Source organism: Globicephala melas, chromosome 11 (assembly GCF_963455315.2).
Source record: "Globicephala melas chromosome 11, mGloMel1.2, whole genome shotgun sequence".
In the NCBI taxonomy this organism is placed as follows: domain Eukaryota; kingdom Metazoa; phylum Chordata; class Mammalia; order Artiodactyla; family Delphinidae; genus Globicephala; species Globicephala melas.
Genome location: NC_083324.2, coordinates 40,892,733 through 40,916,723, shown reverse-complemented (window position 1 = coordinate 40,916,723; position 23,991 = coordinate 40,892,733). Strand labels below are relative to the sequence as shown.

Genomic DNA, 23,991 nt, shown 5'->3' with positions numbered 1-23,991 from the left:
GTAGAGGATGGACTTGAGGACACCAGGAGGGGGTAGGGTAAGCTGGGACAAAGTGAGAGAGTAGCATTGACATATATACACTACCAAATGTAAAATAGATAGCTAGTGGGAAGCAGCTGCATAGCACAGGGAGATCAGCTTGGTGCTTTGTGACCACCTAGAGGGGTGGGATAGAGAGGGTGGGAGGGAGACGCAAGAGGGAGGGGATATGGGGATATATGTATACATATAGCTGATTCACTTTGTTATACAGCAGAAACTAACACAACATTGTAAAGCAATTATACTCCAATAAAGACGTCAAAAAAAAAAAAAAGAAGAAGATACCTGAAGCCAGAGAAACAACCTCTTGAAAGGATTAGAGGATTATCTAATCTAAGAGGATTATCTAAAGGATTATCTAATCACTAATAACCACCATTCAAGAAGCATGAAAATACAACCCATAAAGCGAATAATCAGTCAATCACAATTAACCCAGAACTGACACAAATGTTAAATGCACAGGCAAGAATAGTAAAACAGCCATTAGAACTGCAGTCATACATACACACTCAAACATTAAGTAGACATACTGAAGATGTAAAAGGAGCCCAATCAAACTCTAGATATGAAAACTACCATGTGTGAGATGAGAAACATATACTGATGATGGGATTAACACTATAATAAACATTTAGAAGAAGTGATTAGGGAACTCAAAGACATGACAATTTTTTTTTAAAAAAATCCAAAATGAAATACAGGTAAGAGAGCATAAAAAAACAGAGAATTGTGAGCTGGGGCCTAATATATGTGTCACTGGACTTCCAAAGTGTTGCAGGGCAGAAGGGACAAAAATATTTAAAGAAAAATGGCAAATATTTTCCAAATTTGATAAAAACTGTAACTCCAGAGACCCAATAAGCTCAATGAACACCAAACAAAGAAATATGAAGAAAATGAGACCAAAGTATAAGGTAATCAAATTGCTCAAAACCAACGAAAAAGTAAGAGGAGGAAGATAAAAACGACAGGACATTTCTCAGTAGAAACAATGCAAGCAATTTTCTCAGCTGAGGTCAGAGAAGATGTTGCTGCGCCTTCTCGTTTCAGCTCTCATATTGTAAACAGATGTCCTATTCCCAGTCTATTCAGTGCCACATTTTTGCACTTCTGTGCTTTTTGTTGGTCATTTCACTGTTTAAAAAGGCCCCACGCATATTGCTGGAGTGCTGTCTAGCGCTCCTGAGGACTCCAGCCTGGGATGCGCGTTGCAGAGAAAACAGATGGGTTAGGTCTGCTTCTTACAGGCATGAATTACACTGCTGTTGGCCATGAGTTCAATGATACTGAATCAACAGAGTACATTAAATAAGGTGTTTTTAACCAAAAAGAAACATAAAATAAGGTTCCATATTGATCACTTGATGAAAATGTTGTGATCAGAGGTTCCCAGGAGTCTAATCCTGCATTTCCCTGAGAAGCAACTGTTCAGTGTCAGCTAATCAGTGCTCAGAGCTACTTCATAGAACATATCAACCACAAGAAACCCTGGTGATTTTGGCCACCAGGTCTTAGGGTGGTTTGTCACACAGCAATAGGTAAGAAACACTTACTGAAAGTCAGACTGTCTTACCTTGGCCAGGCCAAGTGTCATAGATTGGTTCCCTGGAAACAGACTCTGAGAGAGACCTGTATGCAAGGGTTTGTTGAGGAGTGCTCTTGGGAGGACTCACACCTGGCAGGGAGCATGTGAGGCAGAACTTGGCAATGGGAGAAGCTGAGCTGCCATGCAGTTGCAACTGCGGTCTCAGCTGACCCTAAAGAAGCCCTTCCAAGTCATCCCAAAAGGAGGCAAAGAGGCTGGGCCTTCCTATCCCTGCTTGCCAGTCATTTACTATGGGCTACTCCCTGTGAAGGGGTGTCATCTTGAGTGAATCTGTTTCTGCAGCTGAGTTTTTGCAAGCAAGGTAGCTGTGAGTCGGTATTCATAGATGCTGGGGAATAGGTGTGACTTTTCTGCAAGTGGGATTTAGCAGAAATGCCACACTTCACTACAGGGTACCTGTACCAATCAGCCCCTGAGTCCTTTTGACACGATCCTAGTCATTTGGAGCACTTCCTCACCATCTGGTGTGACAAGAAATTTCAGGCTGAATTTATACATTTCCTGGCCCACACCTGGACATTTTTCAAGCTGGTTCTCCAAGAAGCCCTGGTTTCTTTGGGTGGAAAATCATATTTCAAACCACAATTTGGGCATTAGAAACTCACACTGGCACGCCTCACTACTCCTTATGACTTGAAACCCCCAGCGTTTTTTGTTGGGCTTTGTGTCCTTGTCCTTTGAAGGCCAGTATTTTTACTAGAACGCACTGCCTGCCTCTCGACCTCCTCCTCTCCCTGTGTTACCTAGCTCTTTCAGAGGGCAGTTCTACCCAGCCTCCAAGCCCCTCACCAGAGGGTCATCCTAATGACCACTTCTGCCCTCCCACCTGAGCTCCACATCTTTACGGCCACAGCCCAGTGCCCCATTCACAAAAAGTACTCCATAAATATTGGCCGGAGAGGATAAAAATGGCTACCATTCAGTTGGAGGTTGCTGTTCGGGCTTCTGAGAGGCCAGGCCTGACTTTTCTGGGAGCCAGAGGCTAATTCTCAATATCTAAGCTGCTTGAACTCAAATCCTTTCCCCCACCACAAAAAGCACGTTCAAGTATCAGCACACCAAAGTGCACCCACGCTAGCACCATGAACTTCCCAAAGCTTGGGACTTCTCCTACAGCAGGGGCTGTAACACCTGCTTCCCAGGTGGGATTTTCCCTCCTGGACAAGTCAACCTGGAAAGTAAAAGGGGCCAGAGCAATGAGCTGAGAGGGCCCTGAGAGAAAGGAGTAAGGTGACAGAGGAGATGTGAGTATTCACTTTTCCATTCATTCACTCATTCACCAAATATTTCCTGAAATCATGCTCTATCCCAAACCTGGAGCTGGAGGGGGGAAGGTAGAGAATGATGACACAGAGTCTCTTAACCTTGAGTACAAAATGTCACCCAGTGGAAACAAGAGACAGGAACCGGCCCAGGACCAACAGAGTCAGGGGGGCCCAGAGAAAGCACATTACACAGGTCAGGGTAGTCCACAGGAGACGCTCTGGGGAGGACTCAATGCTGATACTGAGTCTTGGTCAGTGAGGAGGAAGAGAAAGGGAAATGAGAAGCCATACTGACATTCTCAGCAAGAGAACATCACAGAAAAGAACAAGGTAGCTTGTTCTGAAAGAAAGCTGCACGTGAGAGTGGTATGTAGCCAAACTCCGGCCTCCAAGTCTGCCCAACTGTGCATTTCTGTAAAAGGACGGTACTAGACTTTACTAGGATTAACTATAACCAGCTGGGGCGTGAAAAGCAGAGTGTCCTGCCCCAGCCTCCCTCAGGCAGCACGTGGGACTATCACACATGGCTCTCTGAGGTCCACTGATATCTGGAAGCCTGAACACTGACCAAGGAAGGATGGGTGGGCAGGAGGCAGAGGCTGGGGGAAGATCAGCAACCAGTCCAGGTGACTATGGGACACTAGGTCTACTGATAGGGACAAAGAAGCAACACACACACACACACACACACACACACAGCCAGGCCCTTCCTCCTACCCTCCCCTGTGGGACCTCAGCTCTTTGGGCTCTAAGTGTCTTGACACCAAGCCCATGGGGTCTCCTCCAGGCATTCCTGTTACGGGGCAGCACGAGAGGTACGAGGCTGTGTGAGTGGGCCATGCCCCAGTCTCTGCCCTCTTGTTCCCCTGTTCTTGTCTACAGAGGCTGCCAGACTCAACTGCAATGCCCCCAGTTATAGCGATGCTGATACCTACAAGAGGAGCACAGGCCGCTGGACCCACTGCCTAAGACATCCATCAGACTTCTATCCAGATAGTCAGGCTCCTCATCTCACACTTTCTAGAGAGTAATGGAATCCTTGCAAGCTCCCTCGGCTAAGTGGAAAACTAGTTCTCTAGAGTATGTTATGTGCAACCCCATAACCGCCAGGAGAGCAGAGCTTCAGAACACACAAGAGACTCTCCAAGCATTTATTCAGTTGACATCTGAAATCTCCACACTCCTTAATGCCTCAACACAACTTGAGCCTTAATGTGGACACTGGAGCACTGGGAAGGGGATTCCTAGACTGAGTTGCCCCAGGAGGGCTTGTGTGGCAGAGGCTGGACACTCAGATGCATCCGCACTGGGCAGCAGGGGACCTTCTGCCAACCCAGACAGCTGAGTCAGATGTGGACATGGTGATGCCTCCTCACTCTCTCCCAACAATCACCAAGCGGACTGGTTTGATAAAGTGTCAGGTCTAACGCTGTTTCACCGGTGATGATGTCCCTTCTTTGCTAGGTGTTCTCCAAGATGTGGCTGAAGCATCATGAAGCATCACCTGGCAGGTCACTGGCCATCCAGTTTCACCCACTTTTTCCCGGCAGGCAGAGCACAGCCAAGGCATAGGTGTGGACAACACAGGTTCCTGGAGCACCAGGCCGGGAAACTTCCAGGGTTCCTTTCTTGCTGCCACTCTGTCCTGTGGATCTCCACAGGGTCAGTGGATCAAACAAAATTGAGGAAAGGGCATTGAGTAGAAGTGGGAGGTCAGAGGCAGGGCTAGTGTGAGACTCAGAAACAGAAGGGGGTGTGGGCCAGGGTGATCACGGGGTCGGCAGGACGCCCAGAGGCAGCACCAGACACAGCGTTAGGCTGAAGTAGCCTGCTGAGTCTATATGAGAAGCCTGACTGATTTTAGCAACGACCCAATCCTTGTAGAAACTCACTTCTGTAAAAACTCCTGGATACCCTCTGCGACCACAGCCAATGCCCCAGCTCACTATCCCCACCTGGACCCATGAGTCATTAAGTTGACAGACCAGGGGACCCCCAGAATCTCCCTAGAGAAAGAGAAAGAAACAAACACAGTGATGGAAGAGAATCAACATCATAACAGGCTCAATGCACTGCAAGATGCTGGGAAATTGGAATGCATGGGGCTCCCCAGGCTCCACTAAGGCTCCACCAAGGCTCCACCAGCCCTAGGTTTCCATGAATCTGACACGTGAGAGTTGAAAAAATTTTACAAACAAAATTTGTATATGTCATCAATAAATTGTATACAAAAAATTGAATATTCTCAAAGAAAATGTATGTACTCTGAGATATTAATAATGAATAAAGTCCTTACTTGTATACATTTCCTGTCACTTGACTTGTATTATTGGTATTTCATGCCTGAATCTCCCCTCCTCCCCTGTCTCCCTCTAGGCAGCATCAGATCCTCTCTACTGAAGGATCAGGTCAGGCCAGCCTGGCAGAGCCTTGGTGGCTTGTCCCCTTTAATCCTCTTAACTTGAAGACAGGTGAATGGAGGTGCTGCCGGATAACGTAGGTCCTACTGCTTGTGGATGAGGAACATCTGGGAGGACAACCAAAATGCAGAGGCAGCAAAGGGCCCATGAACTGACCTGGCAGGCATCCTTCCCTGTGGGGCTGGTACCACAGATAGCCCTCTTCTTGACCATGTCAAATCGACCTTCCATGTTTTCTTTGAGCACCTCATTACATCTCTCATAGTGAAGAATGCTTAGCTCAGCCTCCTGAAGCAGTAGTGTAGATGCTTGTGATGGTTCTGTAGAGAGAATTTAGGAGTAGGTGGATCTGCCTAGTGGGACAAAACAGGAGCCCCTGGTACCCACTCTGGGTCTCAATACAGTGTGTTCACACACAGATGCCCTCTTAGGGTAGTGGATATTGTCCCCATTTGACACTAGAGGAAATGAAGCCCAGAGTTGACATGGTGAGAGGAAGTGGTAAGAATCAAAACCAAGACAGGTAAAGAACAGATCAGGAAAGGAAGAGGCAACCTGAGAAGTCAAAACCAAGTGTCTGTCACTCTGAGTATCATCAGTAATAGTGACAGGTGTCCTGTACCTCAGAAAAGCATCTTTAGTTTAGAGCGGGATCAGAATCTCAGACAGGCAATGCCCCAAAGGTACCAAATCCAGTCTCGCCCCAGGGATAGGAGGCTCCACAGTTTTCATCCAGGAGTTCTCTGGACTCTTCTCACTCACAGAAAGCTCCCTATCCACCGAGGCAGGTACTTTCAGTTTGGGACAGCTCAGATTAGCAGACAAATCAACACCTCCTGAGTTTAAATCCACCCTAGAGAGAACCCACTTTGCTTGTCACTCAAGGCCCCAGGTCCTGACATACTAATAAAAATTTGTAAAACCATCAAATTACTCCCACCAGCATCTTCTCCACCCTCCTCCCTTACCCACTTGCTAGAAAATTGCCTCCCTGTCTCTCCCTTTAGCTTGTAGGCCAACACGAGGGCACCAGGCAGCCCCTTCCCTGGCCCGAGTTTGCTGCCATCTTGCTTCACAGTCTCACCTCTTTCACCTAGTTTTCCCCAGCCAGTCACCCAGCACTCTGTACCAGCTTGGACCATGAAAGCCTTTTCAGGGAGGCACACAGTTTGGATGTTCGAGGAGAAATTCACAGGGAAGGCAAGCAGAGCAAGGGCAACGTCATTTCCCACTGTTCCAATAGGATTAAAATATTTGTGGATAACCATGTCTCGGACTGGGACCTTGATTGCCATTTTGGAGGTATGCATCAAGCGTATGTCTCCCATCTTCACTGTGTATTCCACATGGCTGCAGAGAGATCTTCGAGGCTCTACACTCCCCTTCCACATCTTCTAGGTTCTTCCCAGCCTGGTCCTATCTCCAAAGCCACTTATTGGTCACTTCCCTCCCTCCCTCCCGACCACATCCCTTCCTGGACCCCTGGCCACTCTATCCAGTGATTCTCAACGTTTGGTCCCCAGATGAGCAGCATCAACGTCAGCTGGGAGCTTGTCAGAGATGCAAATTCTCAGGTCCCACTCCTGACCTACTGAATCAGAAACTCTGCGGTTGGGGATGGGCAATTATTGTTTTAACAAGCTCTGCAGGTGTTCCCATGCTCACTAAAGTTTGAGACCACTGAGCTAGCCAAATTGGTCAGCTACATTCTATTCCCCGTAAATATTCCCTCTTACAAGTCTCTGCCCACACACTGTTTCCCAACTTGCATCTCTCCCCGCTTCTTGCCACTTGGCTTGAAGGCTACTCAGCACAGGGTTAAAAAAAAGTAGTTTTGAACTTGATTTTGCATTTTGACTTTCCAGGCTACCAAGGGCCCTAACATCACCTACCTCTGACTGTACCCTGAAGAGCTATAGTCAGGGACTGTGACCCTCTTTTTCAGATGAGGAAGAGGAAGCTCAGGAAGAGGTCAGGACTGGCTCCAGGTCACACAGCCTGACCAGAAGCCCAAGCCTGGAACCCCGAAAACTCACCCAAATACGCAGTGAGCCGTGGTCAGCACCCACCAACTGGCAATGAGGGAGCCTCCGCATATGTGTTTATCATTGATCTGCAGGCTGACTTGCCAAGGCCACTTCCTCTCTGGGGCCGGCCTTCCGCCAACTACCCTTGAAGTCCAATGGCCACACACAAGAGCAGGTCAATGAAGGGACAGGACTGAAAGTAAAGCCGCTGACGCCACCACGACCAGAGCCAGATAATCCTCAGAAGTCTCAGAACCCTCAGAGCAATGCCATGTCCCCTCCGACCCCCAGGGCAGGTCTGTATCCCCTAAGACTCCTCAGAAAACGGTCATGTCCTCTCAGATCTCAAGGACAGGGTTGGGTCCACTCAGACCCCCCCAGGGAAAATTCGTGTCCCCCTGAGAGCCTCCTCCCCCAGGGCTGGGGCCCATGCCCCTCAGACCAGGCCAGTTCTCTGCCGCAGGGCTTGGCCCGGAAACATCACCTGAAGGAAAGAGCTGTGGTCGTTTGGTCCCTCCTGGTGCTGGTGTATGTGGAGGTGTCAGAGCCTTGTAAGAATCAGAGTCACCTAGGGTAAACGCCACCAAATCGGGGGCTGCTGCAGTCATACGGGATTCCGTGGCCCCCGAAGTTCCCGGAAGCCCTCGAGGAGGCAGCTTCCACGGGCGTGCCCTGGCGTCCTCGCGGCCGCCCCGCGAGATGGGTGGAGAGCCTGAGGTCAGCGCCGACCAGCCCTGCGCCCCCTCCCCGCCCGCCCGGGCCTCACTGAGCCGAGGTTGAAGGACCAAGAGCCAGACCAGGAGGCCCAGGGATCCGCCGCCGCTGCGGAGGACGCCCCGGGACGCCATGGTACCTCTGGTCGCCTCCGCGCTCTGCAGCGGCCCCTCGCGGCGGCTCCGCGCCTGCCCTCCTGTTGGCGGGAAACGGCTGGGCGGGAAAACTGGTCCCCGGCGCCTGTGGGGTCATCTGAGGTTCAGGGCCTGGACCGGACGGGGCCTCGGAGCGCTGGCCACAGAGAGTGGCAGCCGCGCCACCGCCGCACAGAGATGTACCCGGAACTCCCTGTAGGGCTGCATCAGGCCTTTACCGGCGTTTCCCTCCCCTTCTTGTTGGCAGTAAAAATTTTAATTCCTCAATATAAATGTTGCGCTGAACGTTACTAACCACTGAGTTAGAAATGATACCGTCATCTTTTAAAAAATCAGCATCCACGTGAAAAGAGCCATTAGTGGAATGCAAATTAAAACCACAGTGAAATATCACCACACATCTAACAGGCTAGCTAAAATTTAAAAATAATGACAACACCGATAATGACACAGATGCAGAGATATTGGATCACTCATACACCGTGGTAGGAATATAAAATATTACAGCCACTTTGGAAAACGGATCAACAGTTTCTTATAAAACAAAACATACAATTACTATATGACTCAGTAATTGTACTCCTGGGCATTTATCCCAGAGAAATAAAGATTTATGTACACACACACATGCACAAACACACACACACACAAATACATTTACAAATGTTTACAGTGGCTAAATTCATGAGAGCCAACATTTGGAAACAACCTTGTAGTAGACAGAATAATGGCTTCCCAAAGAAATCCACATTCTGATCCCTGGAACCTGTGACTATATTACCTTACATCGCAAAAAAAGAATGGGATAAAATTTTTTAATCTTGAGAAAAGGAGACTAACCTAGATGACATACATAAAAGTAGCCACAATGTTCTGCAGTTTCTCCGTCAAGAGACAAAGTCAGACTGTGATATAAGCAGCCATGTCACTAGGTCTATATGACCTGGCAAATCCTATGGTGCTAGAGTTTGCTGTGGTGAATTAAAATGCTGTAAGGAGTCTGCTATGTCCTAATTAGAGAGTCACAGTATAGATCCCTACAGTTCTGGAGCACGACCATACTCTCTGCTGCAAAGAAACTGTATATCCTTTGAAAAGCAATTACTGGCACACTACTGAATCCTAAAAAGAAACTAAATGCCAGACCATGGGACATTAAATGACTAAGAGACCAGCACCTCCTATCATAAGATGGAAATTTAGCCAAATTCACTAAGTCGTAAACTCAGTTGGAAAAGGCAACTCAGGACCCACTGGAAGTGATACATTTGGGATTGGATCATGGCAATCTTGAAGACACAAGTAAGTTGTGCAGAGAAAAGGCCTAGACCCCCATGTCACTTATTTGTATTGAATTGAAACAATTCTCCATCAGTTCACACCCATAGCCTGATAGGGTGTATCCTATGACCAACGGATGAAAGAAGAAAAAACCTGGCCCTGGCTCACAGATGGGCTCAAAATCTTGGTGCCGGCTGAAAGTAGACTACTGTTGCGCTAGTTATTCAGGGGTTATATATACACACTCAGGGGTTATATATACACATATATATTCTATATATAGCTAGCATTGCCTGCCTATAATGCCTTTGTTGACACCACTATCAGTGGACTCATGGAAGGTCTGACTTACCATCATGGAATCCTGAGTAACATCACCTTAGACATAAGGACCTGCTTTTTGGTCAGGAAGGTGCAAAGTAGGTACATGATTAAAAGACTCACCGGAACTATCATGAACTTCATTATACAGAAGCTAGAGGCTTTATCACATATGGGAATGGCCTCTGTATTAGTTTTCTCTGCTTTGTAACAAATAATCACAAATTCAGGGGCTTAAAAGAAACAGACGTTTATTATCTCACAGTTCCTGGGGGCCAGGAGTCAAGGTACAGCTTACCTGGGTCTTCTGTAAGGCTGCAATCAAGGTGTCAGCCAGGGCTGGGTTCTCATCCACCAGGAGACTCGACTAGAGAAGAGTTTGCTTCCAAGCTCGATCAGTGGTTGCCTGAATTCGTTTCCTTTGGCTGTAGGACTCATGGCAGCTTGCTTCTTCAAAGCTAGCAAGGAGAGGAAGACACACAGAGTGAGTCTTCCAGCCAGACAGTCTTACATATTGTAGCATAATGACAAGGGTGATATCCCACTCCTGGAATCAATCAGTCCAGATTCACTTTTCAAATGTCCTTGATGGAGAAGTAAAAATTATTAATTTTATTAAGTACTGACCCTTTAATCCACATTTAAGATTTTGTGTAATGAAATGACAATTATGCACAAAGCACTGCTGCTGTATAAAGAAGTTGGATGTTAACTCAAGCAAGCTGTACAATTGTCTGAGCTGTGAGCTGAATTAGCTGCTTTCATCATGGGACATCATGGTCCTTCACAAGAGTGACTAATAAACTGAGGTTATTTAGACGCATATTTGGCAGACATATTCTCAAAAATAAAGTTAGAGTCTGCAACTTTGAAGAAAACAACTGACAGTACTTGTTGGCAATGATAAAATTTGAGCTTAGAGGTGAGGATTTGAATTTTGGAAAATTTATATTTGCTACCATGTGCTCAACAGCTTTTCGATAATTAAATACTTTTCTGACAACAGTAGTGGTAATATGAGTGAATGTGATTTTCTGATACTGTGTAATGAAATGTGTCAACATCTGGAAACTCTGCATAACTAAGTGAACCAATATTTTTCAATGATTTACAAAATTATGCATAGCTTCAAAAGATCCATTTGGAGTGAATGGTAGACCAATGGATTTTAATGTAATAAGTACAAAAAGTTCAAAAAGTTTCATATTCCACATTGCAAAAAACTACCACTTGTCAAGTTTTGGTGTATTATAAAATGATTTTTTTAAATCCTCAATTACTTGAAAAGTTTATTAAAATACTCCTCCCTTTTCCAGCTGTATATTTATGTGAGACTAGGTTTTTTCATATACTTCAGCCAGAAAAATACATTTTGGAAGAGAATGATAACCCAGCTGTCTTCTGTTAAGTGTGCCTTTACTCTAGGGTTACCTCAGCCTTAATACTAAGGTGTGAGCCTTGCAGGGTCTCTACTGATAACCTGAGTAGACAGTGAAGTCCCTGCCCTCTGGATGGATGAAACTGGAATGTTTCCTAGTGCCTTGTGGGCTCTGAGGCTGGTTCACCTTATAGTTCCCTGGCAGATGTTCTTTGTTCTTTTGCCTAGCCTCCTGGAAATTTAACCTACGTGTGTACAGATCAGTATTCAGCCAAAGACTAAAGGGGATTGTTCTGCAGGTTTCTGGAGTTCTTTCTCTGCATATCTCCATCCTACCCAGCAGGGATTGGCAAACTTTCTCTGTAAAGAGACTAACAGTAAATATTTTAGGCTTTGCAGGCCAACATGGACTCTGCCACATATTCTTTTTTTTAAACTTTTTAAAAGTGTGTAAATCTGGGCTTCCCTGGTGGCGCAGTGGTTGAGAGTCTGCCTGCCGATGCAGGGGACACGAGTTTGTGCCCCGGTCCGGGAAGATCCCACATGCCGCAGAGCAGTTGGGCCCGTGAGCCATGGCCGCTGAGCCTGTGCGTCTGGAGCCTGTGCTCCGCAACAGGAGAGGCCACAATAGTGAGAGGCCCGCGTACCGGGAAAAAAAAAAAGGGTGTAAATCATCCTTAGGTCAGTACAAAAACAGGCTATGTCTGGAACTGGCCCATAAACCATAGTTTACCAACACTTCTCTACAGTATTCTGACCTGCAAACTCCAGATACCTAGCCTTCCTGAACACCAATCTCTTGTCTCCTTAACTTCGTGATACCATCATGTTCTGTTCGGGTTTCTCTCCCTGTGCCATCTGAAAATTGCCTCTGCTTGGGAATCCAGGACAATTACACGGTTTGTCTCACTCGTTTCCTTCTCTCCAGGATCACTGTGCTAATGCTGCCTATTGTCCTGATGTCTGAAAAATCGTTTCTTTTACTCCATCTAGTTTTCTAGCTGTTTATAATGGGAAATCAAACTCCACACTGGATATTTCTTCATTGCCCTACAATATAACTTTGAGTTTCTTTTTTTAAATAGATAACAGAAAGCTTAGACTGATCTCTAGGTCTCTTGGTGTCCTGAAACGTTCACCTCAGTTTTTTGGTTTTTTTAAAAAAATGCTTAGGGCTTCCCTGGTGGCACAGTGGTTGAGAGTCCGCCTGCCGATGCAGGGGACGCGGGTTCATGCCCCAGTCTGGGAAGATCCCACGTGCCGCAGAGTGGCTGGGCCCGTGAGCCATGGCCGCTGAGCCTGCGCGTCCGGAGCCTGTGCTCCGCAACGGGAGAGGCCACGGCAGTGAGAGGCCCGCGTACCGCAAAAAAAAAAAAAAAAAAGCTTAATTCGAAGCCTGGGGTTAGCCCAGGTTTTGACAAATTCCTAAAAAATCTGGTAATGGAGTTGGAATCTGACTCCTTGGTGACTCCCTCCTCTTCCTATCTTGCTTGCTCTGGGAATCCTGACTTCTTAGAGAGGCAGTCACTTAGAAATGTAGGCAAGGAAAAAGGTTGGAGAGTTTGGGAGTCTTCATCCTTTCCTTCTCATTACTACTCTGGCTACTTAAGACATAAGTGCTTGGTAGTTTTGAGTTGAAAATTCTCTCTGCTTTGCAACTGGAAACCTGCAGGGAGGTAAAAAGTGTCTGAAAAGTTAAGGCAGCTTTTAAAGCTCATACTGTTGTTGACCTACGGGAGGAATCTTAAAGGCCATCGAATGAAGACACAGCGCCTGCATCAAAGAAGTCACAAAGGACTAATGTGTGGAGAGGGACAGTTCCCCACCAGCATTAAGAAAGTCCAAAATTGTTCTCCTAACTGGGAAGATTGCTTACCAGTCTAAATTGAGAGAGGTACCTCATTGGGCCTTTAAAGTGATCAAGAATTCTGATCTGAAAGGAGAAACTATTAAATACCTGCTGAGGATGTTAGATGTAGGAGGGTTAAGAGTGTAGCTGAGAGAAATGCTAACTCTTAACAATTCCAGTCTTTCAAAAAAGTAGAACAACTGGTTTGCTATACATACTCATGGTATATTTTCACTTTTGATTAGGAGTCCTCTGTTTCAATGTGTGTCTTTTGAATTACCTGTGTCTTCTGAGTTATGACCTTCGATGTCAACGATTCATGTGTAAATATGTTCATTTGTATTTTTTAGTTTATAATGCCAATTTTCAAAGTAGTTTTACCAAATTACACTCCCACTATCAGTGTGACTCTTTCTATTATCCCCATTCTTCTCAACAGTTATTCCCACAGTTATTAGCTTTTCCCACATGATGGGCATAAAATTAATCTTTTTATGGTTTTAATTTGCATTTCCCTGAAGTTGAGTATATTTTCATATCTTTACTTATCATTTGTGCCTTCTTTCTATAAAATGTTTGTTTATAACATCTACTCAATTTTACATTTGAGCTGCTTTTAAAGTATTTTTTGTTCAGTTTTTTTATGTATACTAATCCTTTGTTGGTAATGTGTGTTTCAAATATCATTTCACAATCATGATTTGTCTTTTCACTTTATTGTACTCTTTCAGGTCTGGCTTCTTTCACTCAACATAATGTTTTTGAATTCATTCATGTTCCTGTGTATAACAGCAGTTTATTCTTTTTGATTGCCAAGTAGTATTTCAGTGGCTATCATTTATCTGCTGACAAACATTTGAGTTGTTTCTAGATTCAAGCTATTATGGATAAAGACGCTATGAACATTCATATATAAGTCTTTGAGTAGCCATTGTTGCTACTTTCTTCCAGTCTGTGGCTTTTATTTTCATTTTCTTAACAGTGTCTTTCAAAGAACAGAAGACTTTCGTTTTGATATAACCTTTTTCTTTTTTCTTGTATGGTTCATGCTTTTTGCATCCTATATAAAGAATCTTTGCCTACTCAAGGGCATTTAGTTCTATAATCCATTTTGAGTATTTTTTCTAAATAATGCAAGGTAAGGATTGAGTCACTTTATTTTATTTTTGTATACAAATGTCCCATTGTTCCAGCATCATTTACTAAAAAGACTACCCTATCTCCAGTTGAATTATCTTGGCACCTTTGTTAAAATCAACTGGCCATATACATGTGGATCTATTTCTGGACTCTCTATCCTGTTCCACTGATATATATGTCTGCCCTTATGCCAATACCACACTGTCTTGATTGCTATACCTTTATACTAAGTCTTGACATCCAGTAGTTCTTTATTTCAGTTATTCTAGGTCCTTTGCTTTTCCATACATATTTTAGAATCAGCTTGTCAATTTTTACAAAAAAAGATCCAGATTGAAAAACATGAACAAATTTGGAGGTATAACACTATCAAATTTCAAGACTAACTACAAAGCTGTAATAACTAGGACACTGTGAAGTTGACGTAAGAATATACAAATAGATAAGGAACTGAATAGAGTCCAGAAAGATGCACATATATACTGCCAATTAATTTTTACCAAAGTACCAATGCAAATCAATGTGAAAATAAATGTATTTTCAACAAATGGAACTGGATAAAAATTAAAGATAGAGAAAACTACACCTTGTTCCCTATCTCACTCTGCGCCCCAAAATCTGTAGGCCATAGACCTAAATGTAAAAGCTAAAATTATAAGGCTCATAGGAGAAAAAATAGAAGAAAAATTTTGCAACCTCAAGTTAAAAAGTGAAAAAAGCACATCACAGACTTAGGACTCTAATCAGAATCTACTTACAACCCAGCAATAAAAAGACAAGCATCTTGATTTAAAATGAGCAAAAGAATTGAAAAGATGATTCACAAAAGAAGATATACATATGAGCATTAGTATATGAAAAGGTGCTTGATACCATTAGTTACAGGGAAATACAAAATTAAAACCTCGGTGAGATACCATTTCATACCTATTAGAACTGGGAATCCCCATCAACTACCGATGAGGATGTGGATCAAGTCGAAGTCTCATTTATTGCTAGTAGGAGTATAAAACGGTACAACTAATTTGGAAAACTTTGGAAATTTCTAATAAAGTTAATCATACATCTATTCTATGAACCAGCAGTTCCACTCCTAGGTTTATTCCCAATAGAAGCAAAAGCATATAGGCACAATAAGTCCTGTACTAGAATGTTTATCAGCAGCTGTATTCATAATAACACCAAACGAGAAACAACCCAAATGTCCATCAACAGGAGAATAAACAAACTGTGGAAAATTCACATAATGGGTAACTATTCTGCAATAAAAAGGAATGAACTGATGATACACATGACAACATGGATGAATCTCAAAAACAATATGTGGAATTCGATGAAGGCAGTCAAAAGGTACAAACTTCCAGTTATAAGATAAATAAGCGAGCTCCCCTGGTGGCACAGTGGTTAAGAATCCGCCTGCCAATGCAGGGGACAGCGGTTCGAGCCCTGGTCCAGAAAGATTCCACATGCCGTGGAGTAACTAAGCCCATGTGCCACAACTACTGAGCCTGCACTCTACAACCCACAAGCCACAACTACTGAACCCACATGCCACAACTACTGAAGCTCACGTGCCTAGAGCCCATGCTCCAAGACAAGAGAAGCCACCTCAATGAGAAGCCTGCGCACCTCAACGAAGAGTAGCCCCCGCTCGCCACAACTAGAGAAAGCCCGCACGCAGCAACAAAGACCCAACACAGCCAAAATAAATAAATAAATGAATAAAATAAATACATTTTTGAAAAAAGATAAAGTACTAGGGATGTAATGTACAACATGATATGTATAATTAACACTGTTGTATGCTATATGTGAAAGTTGTTGAGAGCTAATCGTAAGAGTTCTCACAAAGAAAACTATTTTGCTATTTCCTTAATTTTGTGTTTATATGAGATGATGGATGTTCACCAAACTTACTGTGGTAATCATTTCATGATGTATATAGGTCAAATCATTATGCTGTATCCCTTAAACTTATACAGTGCTATATGTCAATTATATCTCAATAAAACTGAAAGAAAAAAGAAGACAAAAACTTTCCCTACCTATGTTGAAGGTAGACCCAAAAGAACACTTACTGTATGATTCCATTAATGTGAGATGCAATAACCTGCAAATCTAATCTGACAGTAAACAGAACAAAGGTTGCCTCTGGGAGGGGATGATAGAAGGGAATATAAGGGAACACCCTGGATTGATGGAAATGTTCTCTATCACGATTTGGGTGATGTTAGCATGGGTATACATTTGTTAAAACTCATAAAATTGTACAGTGCAATGTGTGCATTGTACTATGAATAAATTATACCTCAATAAAGAAAATAATACAGAAATGCATTGAGATAATACAGTCATTTATCAATATAAAGTTTTAACCTTACCAATTTTAAAATATGAATAGAGGGGCTTCCCTGGTGGCGCAGTGGTTGAGAGTCCGCCTGCCGATGCAGGGGACACGGGTTCATGCCCCAGTCCGGGAAGATCCCACATGCCGCGGAGCGGCTAGGCCCATGGCTGCTGAGCCTGTGCGTCTGGAGCCTGTGCTCCGCAATGGGAGAGGCCACAGCAGTGAGAAGCCCGCGTACCACAAAAATAAATAAATAAATAAATATGAATAGAGAAGGAAGCAATGGCATACAGCCAAGTAGGAATAAAGAAGAATTTAGTCTAAATAAGAAATGACTTTAAAAACTTATATTCCTAACAATCCAGAAATAAAGCTCCAGATAATATCAACTGAATTAGTTAGATTGAGGTTTTTCTGTGAGCAAGTGAGACTGAAGGTGATGGTGGCTTAATTAAAAGAGAAGTTTATTTCTCTCTTGCATAAAGAGCTGTGATGGCAGCCCTATAAAATCCAAGGAGTCAAGCTCCTTCTGAATTTCTGTTCCATACCCTTAACATCTTCCTCATGTCCCAAGATAGCTGCGCAAGCTCCAGTCACCATGTATACATTCTAGCCAGGAAAGAAGAAGGTGATGAAGGGCTTGTTCTCCTTTTAAGGATATTTTCCAAAATTCATACCCAACATTTCTGTTTATACTTTATTGGCCAGAACTTATTGCCAAACTTAGATACGTGGGAACGTTGGAAATGTACTCTTTATTCTGATCCACTATATGCCCAGAAGGAAGGGGATGAAAGGTGCCACAAGAGAGGATTATCAAGCTTTACCCCAGTCCACTTTTTTATTCACCTAACTATTCACTTGCACCTCTTCCCATATGCAAAATGCGCTAATCCTCTCCTAAAAAAAGGCAACCTCAAACTTTCACGAAAGAAATCAAGGAAAAGTGAAGTGCTCTGCATCATGACAAAGAGCTAATTTGGGACGATATGGTAATGAAGGAAATAAGCCAGCACAGACACAGTAAGCACCCCAACCTGTCCCCTCCCTGAGTCTCAGTGTCGTTCTCCATAGCCTGGCCAAGGCAGTCTGGTGCTCAAGACTCTATTTACCAAGAAGGGGAGCAGCAGAAACACACAGAAAAAGGGCTTGATGTTTGGGCCCAATGCCCTGACCCCTCTCTTGCTTCCAGTCTCTCTCACTTCCTCCTTCCCAGATGCATTGGCTAGGAAACTCATCCACAAAGTTCCCTGCAGAGATGCTAATGGCTATGAGGAACACAGCAGCAGGACCCAACTGCTAAAGCTACCTGTCAACTCACATCACATCACATCACTCCAGGGTTTAAAAAGGATCACAAACACTTTCCTAAGCTAAATGTAAGTTCTCTTCAGTGATCCCAGACCAGTAGAGAACACACACACGACTCTTCAAACATTTATTCAGTTGACATCAGAAATCTCTGCACTCCTTGACGCCTCAACACAACTTGCAGTGAGCCTGGATGTGGCCGCTGGAGCACTGGGAAGGGGGTTCCTAGACTGAGTTGCCCCAGGAGGGCTTGTGTGGCAGCGGCTGGACACTCACAGATGCATCCACACTGGGCAGCAGGGGACCTTCTCCCAAGCCAGACAGCTGAGTCAGATGTGGACATAGTGATGCCTCCTCACTCTCTCCCAACAATCACCAAGCGGACTGGTTTGATAAAGTGTCAGGTCTAACGCTGTTTCACTGGAGATGATGTCGCTCCTTTGCTAGATGTTCTCCAAGATGTGGCTGAAGCATCATGAAGCATCACCTGGCAGGTCACTGGCCATCCAGCTGGGATGGTTTCACCCACTTCTTCCTGGCAGGCAGAGCACAGCCAAGGTGTAGGTGTGGATGAGGCAGGTTCCTGGATCACCAGGCCGGGAAACTTCCAGGGTTCCTTTCCTGCTGCCACTCTCTGTCATGTGGATCTCCACAGGGTCAGTGGATCCCAAACGAAATTGAGGAAAGGGCATTGAGTAGAAGTGGGAGGTCAGAGGCAGGGCTAGTGTGAGACTCAGAAACAGAAGGGGGTGTGGGCCAGGGTGATCACAGGGTCGCCAGGATGCCCAGAGGCAGCACCAGACACACCAGTAGGATGAGGAGCACCACTGGATACAAAGAGGTAGCCTGGTTCACCACTGCAACTAGCCACTTAGTGTAGAAGGCAGTATCCATAAAAACTCCAGGTGAAATTTTACAACCACAGCTGACACCCCAGCTCACAATCCCTATCTGGACCCATGTGGTATTATACTGACAGACCAGAGGGTCCCCAGAATCTCCCTGGAAAAAGAGAAAGAAGCAAACCGCAGGAATGGAAGAGCACCCACTTCAGGGCAGGCTGATTGCACTGCAAGGTGCTGAAAGACAGGCACCTGTGGGCCTTCCCCAGCCATCTCCCAGGCCCAGATTTCTTGATTTTGAGAACTGAGAACTGAATAGTCAATTGGAAAACTTTAGTATCCTCTGAGGATATTATGACTGGTCATTTCCTATACCACAGTGGTTGTTAAACACTTTGAATACCCCCTTTGCATGGAGCCTCCCAAATCCTTACACCTAGCCTAAAGTTTCTCTAGAGGTCCTGACCATATAACCAGCTCCCTCCATATTCTAAGCTACACTCTCAGACATCCCACATAGTCACCCCAGCTCACGCAAACACTGCACATCCTTTGCTAAAACTGCTCTGGTGGCCCCCCATCTACCAGCTCAGTCAGAAACTCAGAGTCCTCCTCAAGCTCTCCCTCACCCGCACCCTCACAGGCAGTCAGTCACCAAGAACTGATGACTCAACCTCAAACACAACCCCTTCACCTCCCCACCAGCCCAGGTCCTGCCTGGGGCTCAACACCATTGCCTACATGGTGAAAACAAACTCCTGGCCTACAGTCCTGCATGGACAGGAACGCGAAACATAGCACAGCATTGCAGGCCACACATATTCTGATTCCAATCACCTTCTCTGGCCATATTTGCCACCTCATTGCTCCAGACCTGAAACACATTCCCTAAACATGACACGTTCTTCAGAACTCTGAGCCTCTGTACTTGCTGTTCCCTCTCCCAACAGTGACGTTCTCCTCTTTCCAGGACTCAAATACTCATCCTCTAAGACCTGGCTCAGATGCCCCCTGCTCAGAAAGGCTGCTTGGTGCAAAGGGGAGACTGTGGGCCCAGGCACTCCCAGGGGGACCTTGAACTTATGTCTTGTAGGGACCACATCTGTTTAATAATATGTATAATTATGCTGCAGGGTTGTGAGCTGGGTAACTGAGCTAATGTGGGTGAATGCTCACACTGGCACAGTAAGTCGCCATAGAGGGAACTCAATTATAGGAACTTACATTATTATCATCATCACCCCCAACTTCACCACACCCTGGCAGCACGCCCAGGATGCGAGGGCTGCTCCCTATTGAAGGAACGGGCCAGGCCAGCTCAGGGGCATCCTGAGGGGTTCTCCCTTGAATCTCCTTAATTAAAGGCTGAAAGAGGAGGTGGCAAATAACCCAGGCCCTGCCACTGGGGAATGAGGAAACTTTGAGGGGACAACCTCAATGCGGAGGTGGCAAGAGACCCATGAACTTAACTGACGAGAATCGTTTCCTATACTATTATAGCCACACAGCATTCCTTCCAGTACTACATCCTTATCTGCTGGCATGGCCTTCTGGATCATCCCATTACATTCTTCATAGTAGATGATATATTGGTCCATCTCCCAGAGAAAGACTGAGACACATGGGCCACCTACAAACAAAGAAACTCAGCAGTGGGTAGATCTGCACAGGGGGACAGTAAGCCCCCAAACACCTTGAATCCCCCTTGAAGAAGGCAGCACAGAGGATATTGTCCCCATTTGACAGCAGAGGAAACTGAAGCCCAAAGCTGACGTGGGGAGAAGAGAAGGTAGGAACCAAAACCAGGACAAGAGAAGGAAGAACAGATCAGGACAGGAAGAGGCGAGGCCTTACCAGCCTGAGAAATGATAACCACGCATCTGTCACTCTGTGCATCAATACTAATAATGAAAGGTGTCCAGTGCATCAGCAAAGTGTCTTTACTTTAAAGCAGAATCACAGACTCTCAGACAGGTAGTACCCAAAGGAACAATCCAGCCTCTTCCCAGAGACAGGAGGCCCTATAGCCTCACCAACTGGGGCCCACGGGCTCTGCCAACATTTCCAAGGACAGGAAAGTCCCTGGGCACCAAGGCAGGTACCTCCAGCGAGGGACAGCTTGGCCTGGCAGACAGCTCATCACCCCCTGAGCAGAAATCCACCCTGGAGAGAACTCCAGAGCATCTGGCTCTGTCCCCAGGGAACCTAAAAATGCCCCCAAACCAACCAGGCACAGTTCCCCACAAATCTGCAGGAGACTTCACCCATGTACTTCTTCTTCTCCTGAGCAGCTCTAGGTCCCAGGACTGGTGCCTTGCTTAAACGGCTGCCATCAAATATTTGTGTGGCAACAAAAGATCTCAACCAATTTCTGGGCTCAAGCCAACCGGGAACCATTAGCCTGGCTGCCCCCTAACCCACCTGCCAGGTGGTGTGCTTCCCTATCCCTCCCTTTAGTGTTGTCGCCTACTCCAGGGATAAGGCTACCTCCCTCTGCCCAAGGTTACTTCCTGCCTCACAGTCTCACCGAATTCTTGTTGCTTGCCCCATCCAGTCACCCAGCACCTGGTCCCAGCTTCCACCTGGAAAGTCTTCTCAGGGATGCATATAGGCTGGATGACCCCAGTGAAATTTACAGGGTAGAAGAGCCGGAGAAGAGCAAGGTCATATTTAACAGTTCCACGTGTTGAGAACTGAGGGTGAACAACGACTCGGCTGATAGGAACCACCAACCCTGAGATTTCACCACAGACACTCCGATCTCCCATCATGACACTGCAGCGGTAACAGCTGTGGGAGGAGGACATGTCCCTCACAGAGACCCTGGGAAGCATCCCTTGTGCCTTTCCACACATATCAGCTGTTTCCCAATGGGGCCCCAACCTCTCTCACCACTCTCGCTACAACCCTATCACCAAAAAACCCTCCTAATGACTCTCAAAATTGGCTTGCTCACTAGAGGGGTGGGATGGGGAGGGTGGGAGGGAGGGAGACACAAGAGGGAAGAGATATGGGAACATATGTATATGTATAACTGATTTACTTTGTTATAAAGCAGAAACTAACACACCATTGTAAAGCAATTATACTCCAATAAAGATGTAAAAAAAAAAAAAAATTGGTTTGCTCTCCCAAACAATTGGTTTTGTTCACCAAACTAGTATTCCTAGTAACAAGACTACCAGCGCAGAATCCCTCCCACTTTTACTGTGTGTGCTTTGGTTTGGGTTGGGTTTTTATCAACTTGCAGGGCAGCAGAAACTAGTGGGTATCTGAGGAGGGCAGGACTGACTCCAGAACTCTCACATCTCCACTTGTCATTACTCACCTTAAAATACAGTGGGCTGCAGTCAGCAGCCACTGAGCTGAGATGAGGGAACCTCCGCACACGTCTGCCACTGACCCTCAGGCTCACCTGCCAGGGCCACTTCCCTTCTTTCACTCTGATTTCCTCCCACGATTTTCAGGAACACTTGGCCACACGATGGGGTGAGGACAGGTAGCAAGGAGAACCTCAAAGAAACAGGCCCTGTCTCCCTGGAGCCCCTCGGACAGCCGAGAAGGCCATGTCCTCCTAGGCTCCAGGGCAGCGCTTCCAAGTCTGCAGGCCATGGACCCACAGACGAGGCACGTCTCCCTCAGGCTCCACAGCAGGGCTGCACTAATTCAGACCCCGATCCCCTCAAACTCCCAGGGAACACCGGCCCCCACCCTGACGCCTCAGCCCGCCCCTCCGGAAGGCCAATGCGAAGAGTCACCTGACCTAAACTCCACCAACTTGGGGGCTCCCGGAGCCCCAGGGGACCTGGGGTTCCCAGGGGCTCCCTGAGCCCCCTCCAGGGTTTGGCTGGTCCGCCGTGGGGTCCTCGAGGCCACCTCCCGAGAGGGGTGAAGTGGGCGAGGACGTCGCTGACCCACCCGCTGGGGCCTCCCTGAGCCAGCGCTGAAGGAGCAGAAGCCAGACCAGGAGGCTGCAGGGGCTGCCCGGGGATGCCACGGGCTCGGCGACGGCCTCAGCGCTCTGCGTGCCCCTGCCCACGAAGTCTCCTGCCTGAGAGTGCAGGGTTGCGCTCTCAGATCCTCACGCCAGACTGTGTCCAGCCAGAACACTGCCCAGGTCCGAGGGGTAAGGTACATCTGAGGAGACTGTCCTTGCTAGGGACCTTCCAATTTAACGTTGGCTCTAAAAGGCGGGCGCTTTCTGATGCCCCTGCCCTTCTTGGTGTGGTACCTGGCCTGGAGCTGGTGAGGATGGGCATCCTGGGAACTAGCTGAGGAGCCTTAATTCTCCATAACGGTTCCACAAGGCAGGGCCTCATTCACCAAACCTAGATTCGCGGGGAGGGGGACTACAGATGAAGTGGATGTGGGTTGGACAAAGGAGCTGGCTGCTATGCAATTTCAGTCACGGGGACGCCTGTAAAAATGAGCCACCACCAAAGAGACCCGCAGGTCAATCCATTCTTATTAGCTCTATGCCCCTGATGTCTATTTGTCTTTGTTGCATAAGTGCTTCTACCAGGCCTCTGCCTCTCTGGGTTTCATCATCCCTGTTGAAGTCAGGGGAAAAACAACAATAACAACTTTTGAGTTCCAGTACTTCCCACTTTTCCCCAGCCAAAAGAGGACAGCCAGTTACAGTGTTTTTCGAGGATATGGGTGTTCCCCTCACAATTTATTTTTCAATGTCTTGATGAAGGGGTTATTCTCTAAAGCCCTCTCTCTTTGCATTCCTTTCTCCACATTAGGCCAAGGAATTTCTGACATATCAATCTCCTTTAGTGTGGTCCACTACTGCGTTCAGGTTTAAAACAACCCAGTAAACATGTAGAATCATTCCCACCTGCCTGAACCAGCAAACTGAATTCCAAATTTCTAGCAAGTGTACTGTTGATAAATTTGGGACTAAGCCTTCCCAATCAAGAATCCTTTGAATCCCATCCTATATATATACCCCTTGTTCCTTCCAATGTAGATCAGCAAAATCTTGCAGTTCTTTTTGTAAGGAAGCCTTCTACCCCTGGGTTATACTTTGCACCTGTCCTAGAGCGTGCTGGGATCTTACTCTAGTTATTAGGTCTAGAGGCAGTGAAGACGGGGGTGATTCAGGCAGAGAATTGGTATGCCCTTATAATGTAATTTACTCACATGAAGTCATTGCAGTGTCTCTAAGGTGGAGATGGCCGGCCTTATCAAATGGGAGGAGGCGCTGTTTCTGTTAGCAAGAGTGGTTCAACGTGGCTGGGGGTAAGGGTGTCCTAAATCTATCCAAATGTATTCCCATGTAAAC

At 46.0% G+C, this 23,991-nt stretch overlaps 2 protein-coding genes across 2 annotated transcripts in view; both read right to left on the bottom strand.

Moving 5' to 3' along the window:
- LOC115846543 (serine protease 45-like) overlaps positions 1-23,991 on the bottom strand; it is a 61,818-nt gene that overhangs the window by 25,813 nt on the left and 12,014 nt on the right. The window contains exons 2-3 of the mRNA XM_060308467.1: positions 10,133-10,292; positions 5,493-5,656 (exon numbers count right to left, since the gene is read on the bottom strand). The gene's annotated coding sequence lies outside the window, so the exon portion shown is untranslated. The remainder of the gene's footprint in view (positions 1-5,492; positions 5,657-10,132; positions 10,293-23,991) is intronic.
- Positions 18,625-22,960, bottom strand: LOC115846565 (putative serine protease 42). Its single transcript, XM_070046807.1, is given in 8 exon segments — positions 18,625-18,861; positions 20,159-20,331; positions 21,229-21,491; positions 22,030-22,092; positions 22,094-22,137; positions 22,139-22,302; positions 22,620-22,748; positions 22,933-22,960. Coding segments are annotated over 8 exon segments (1,101 nt in total).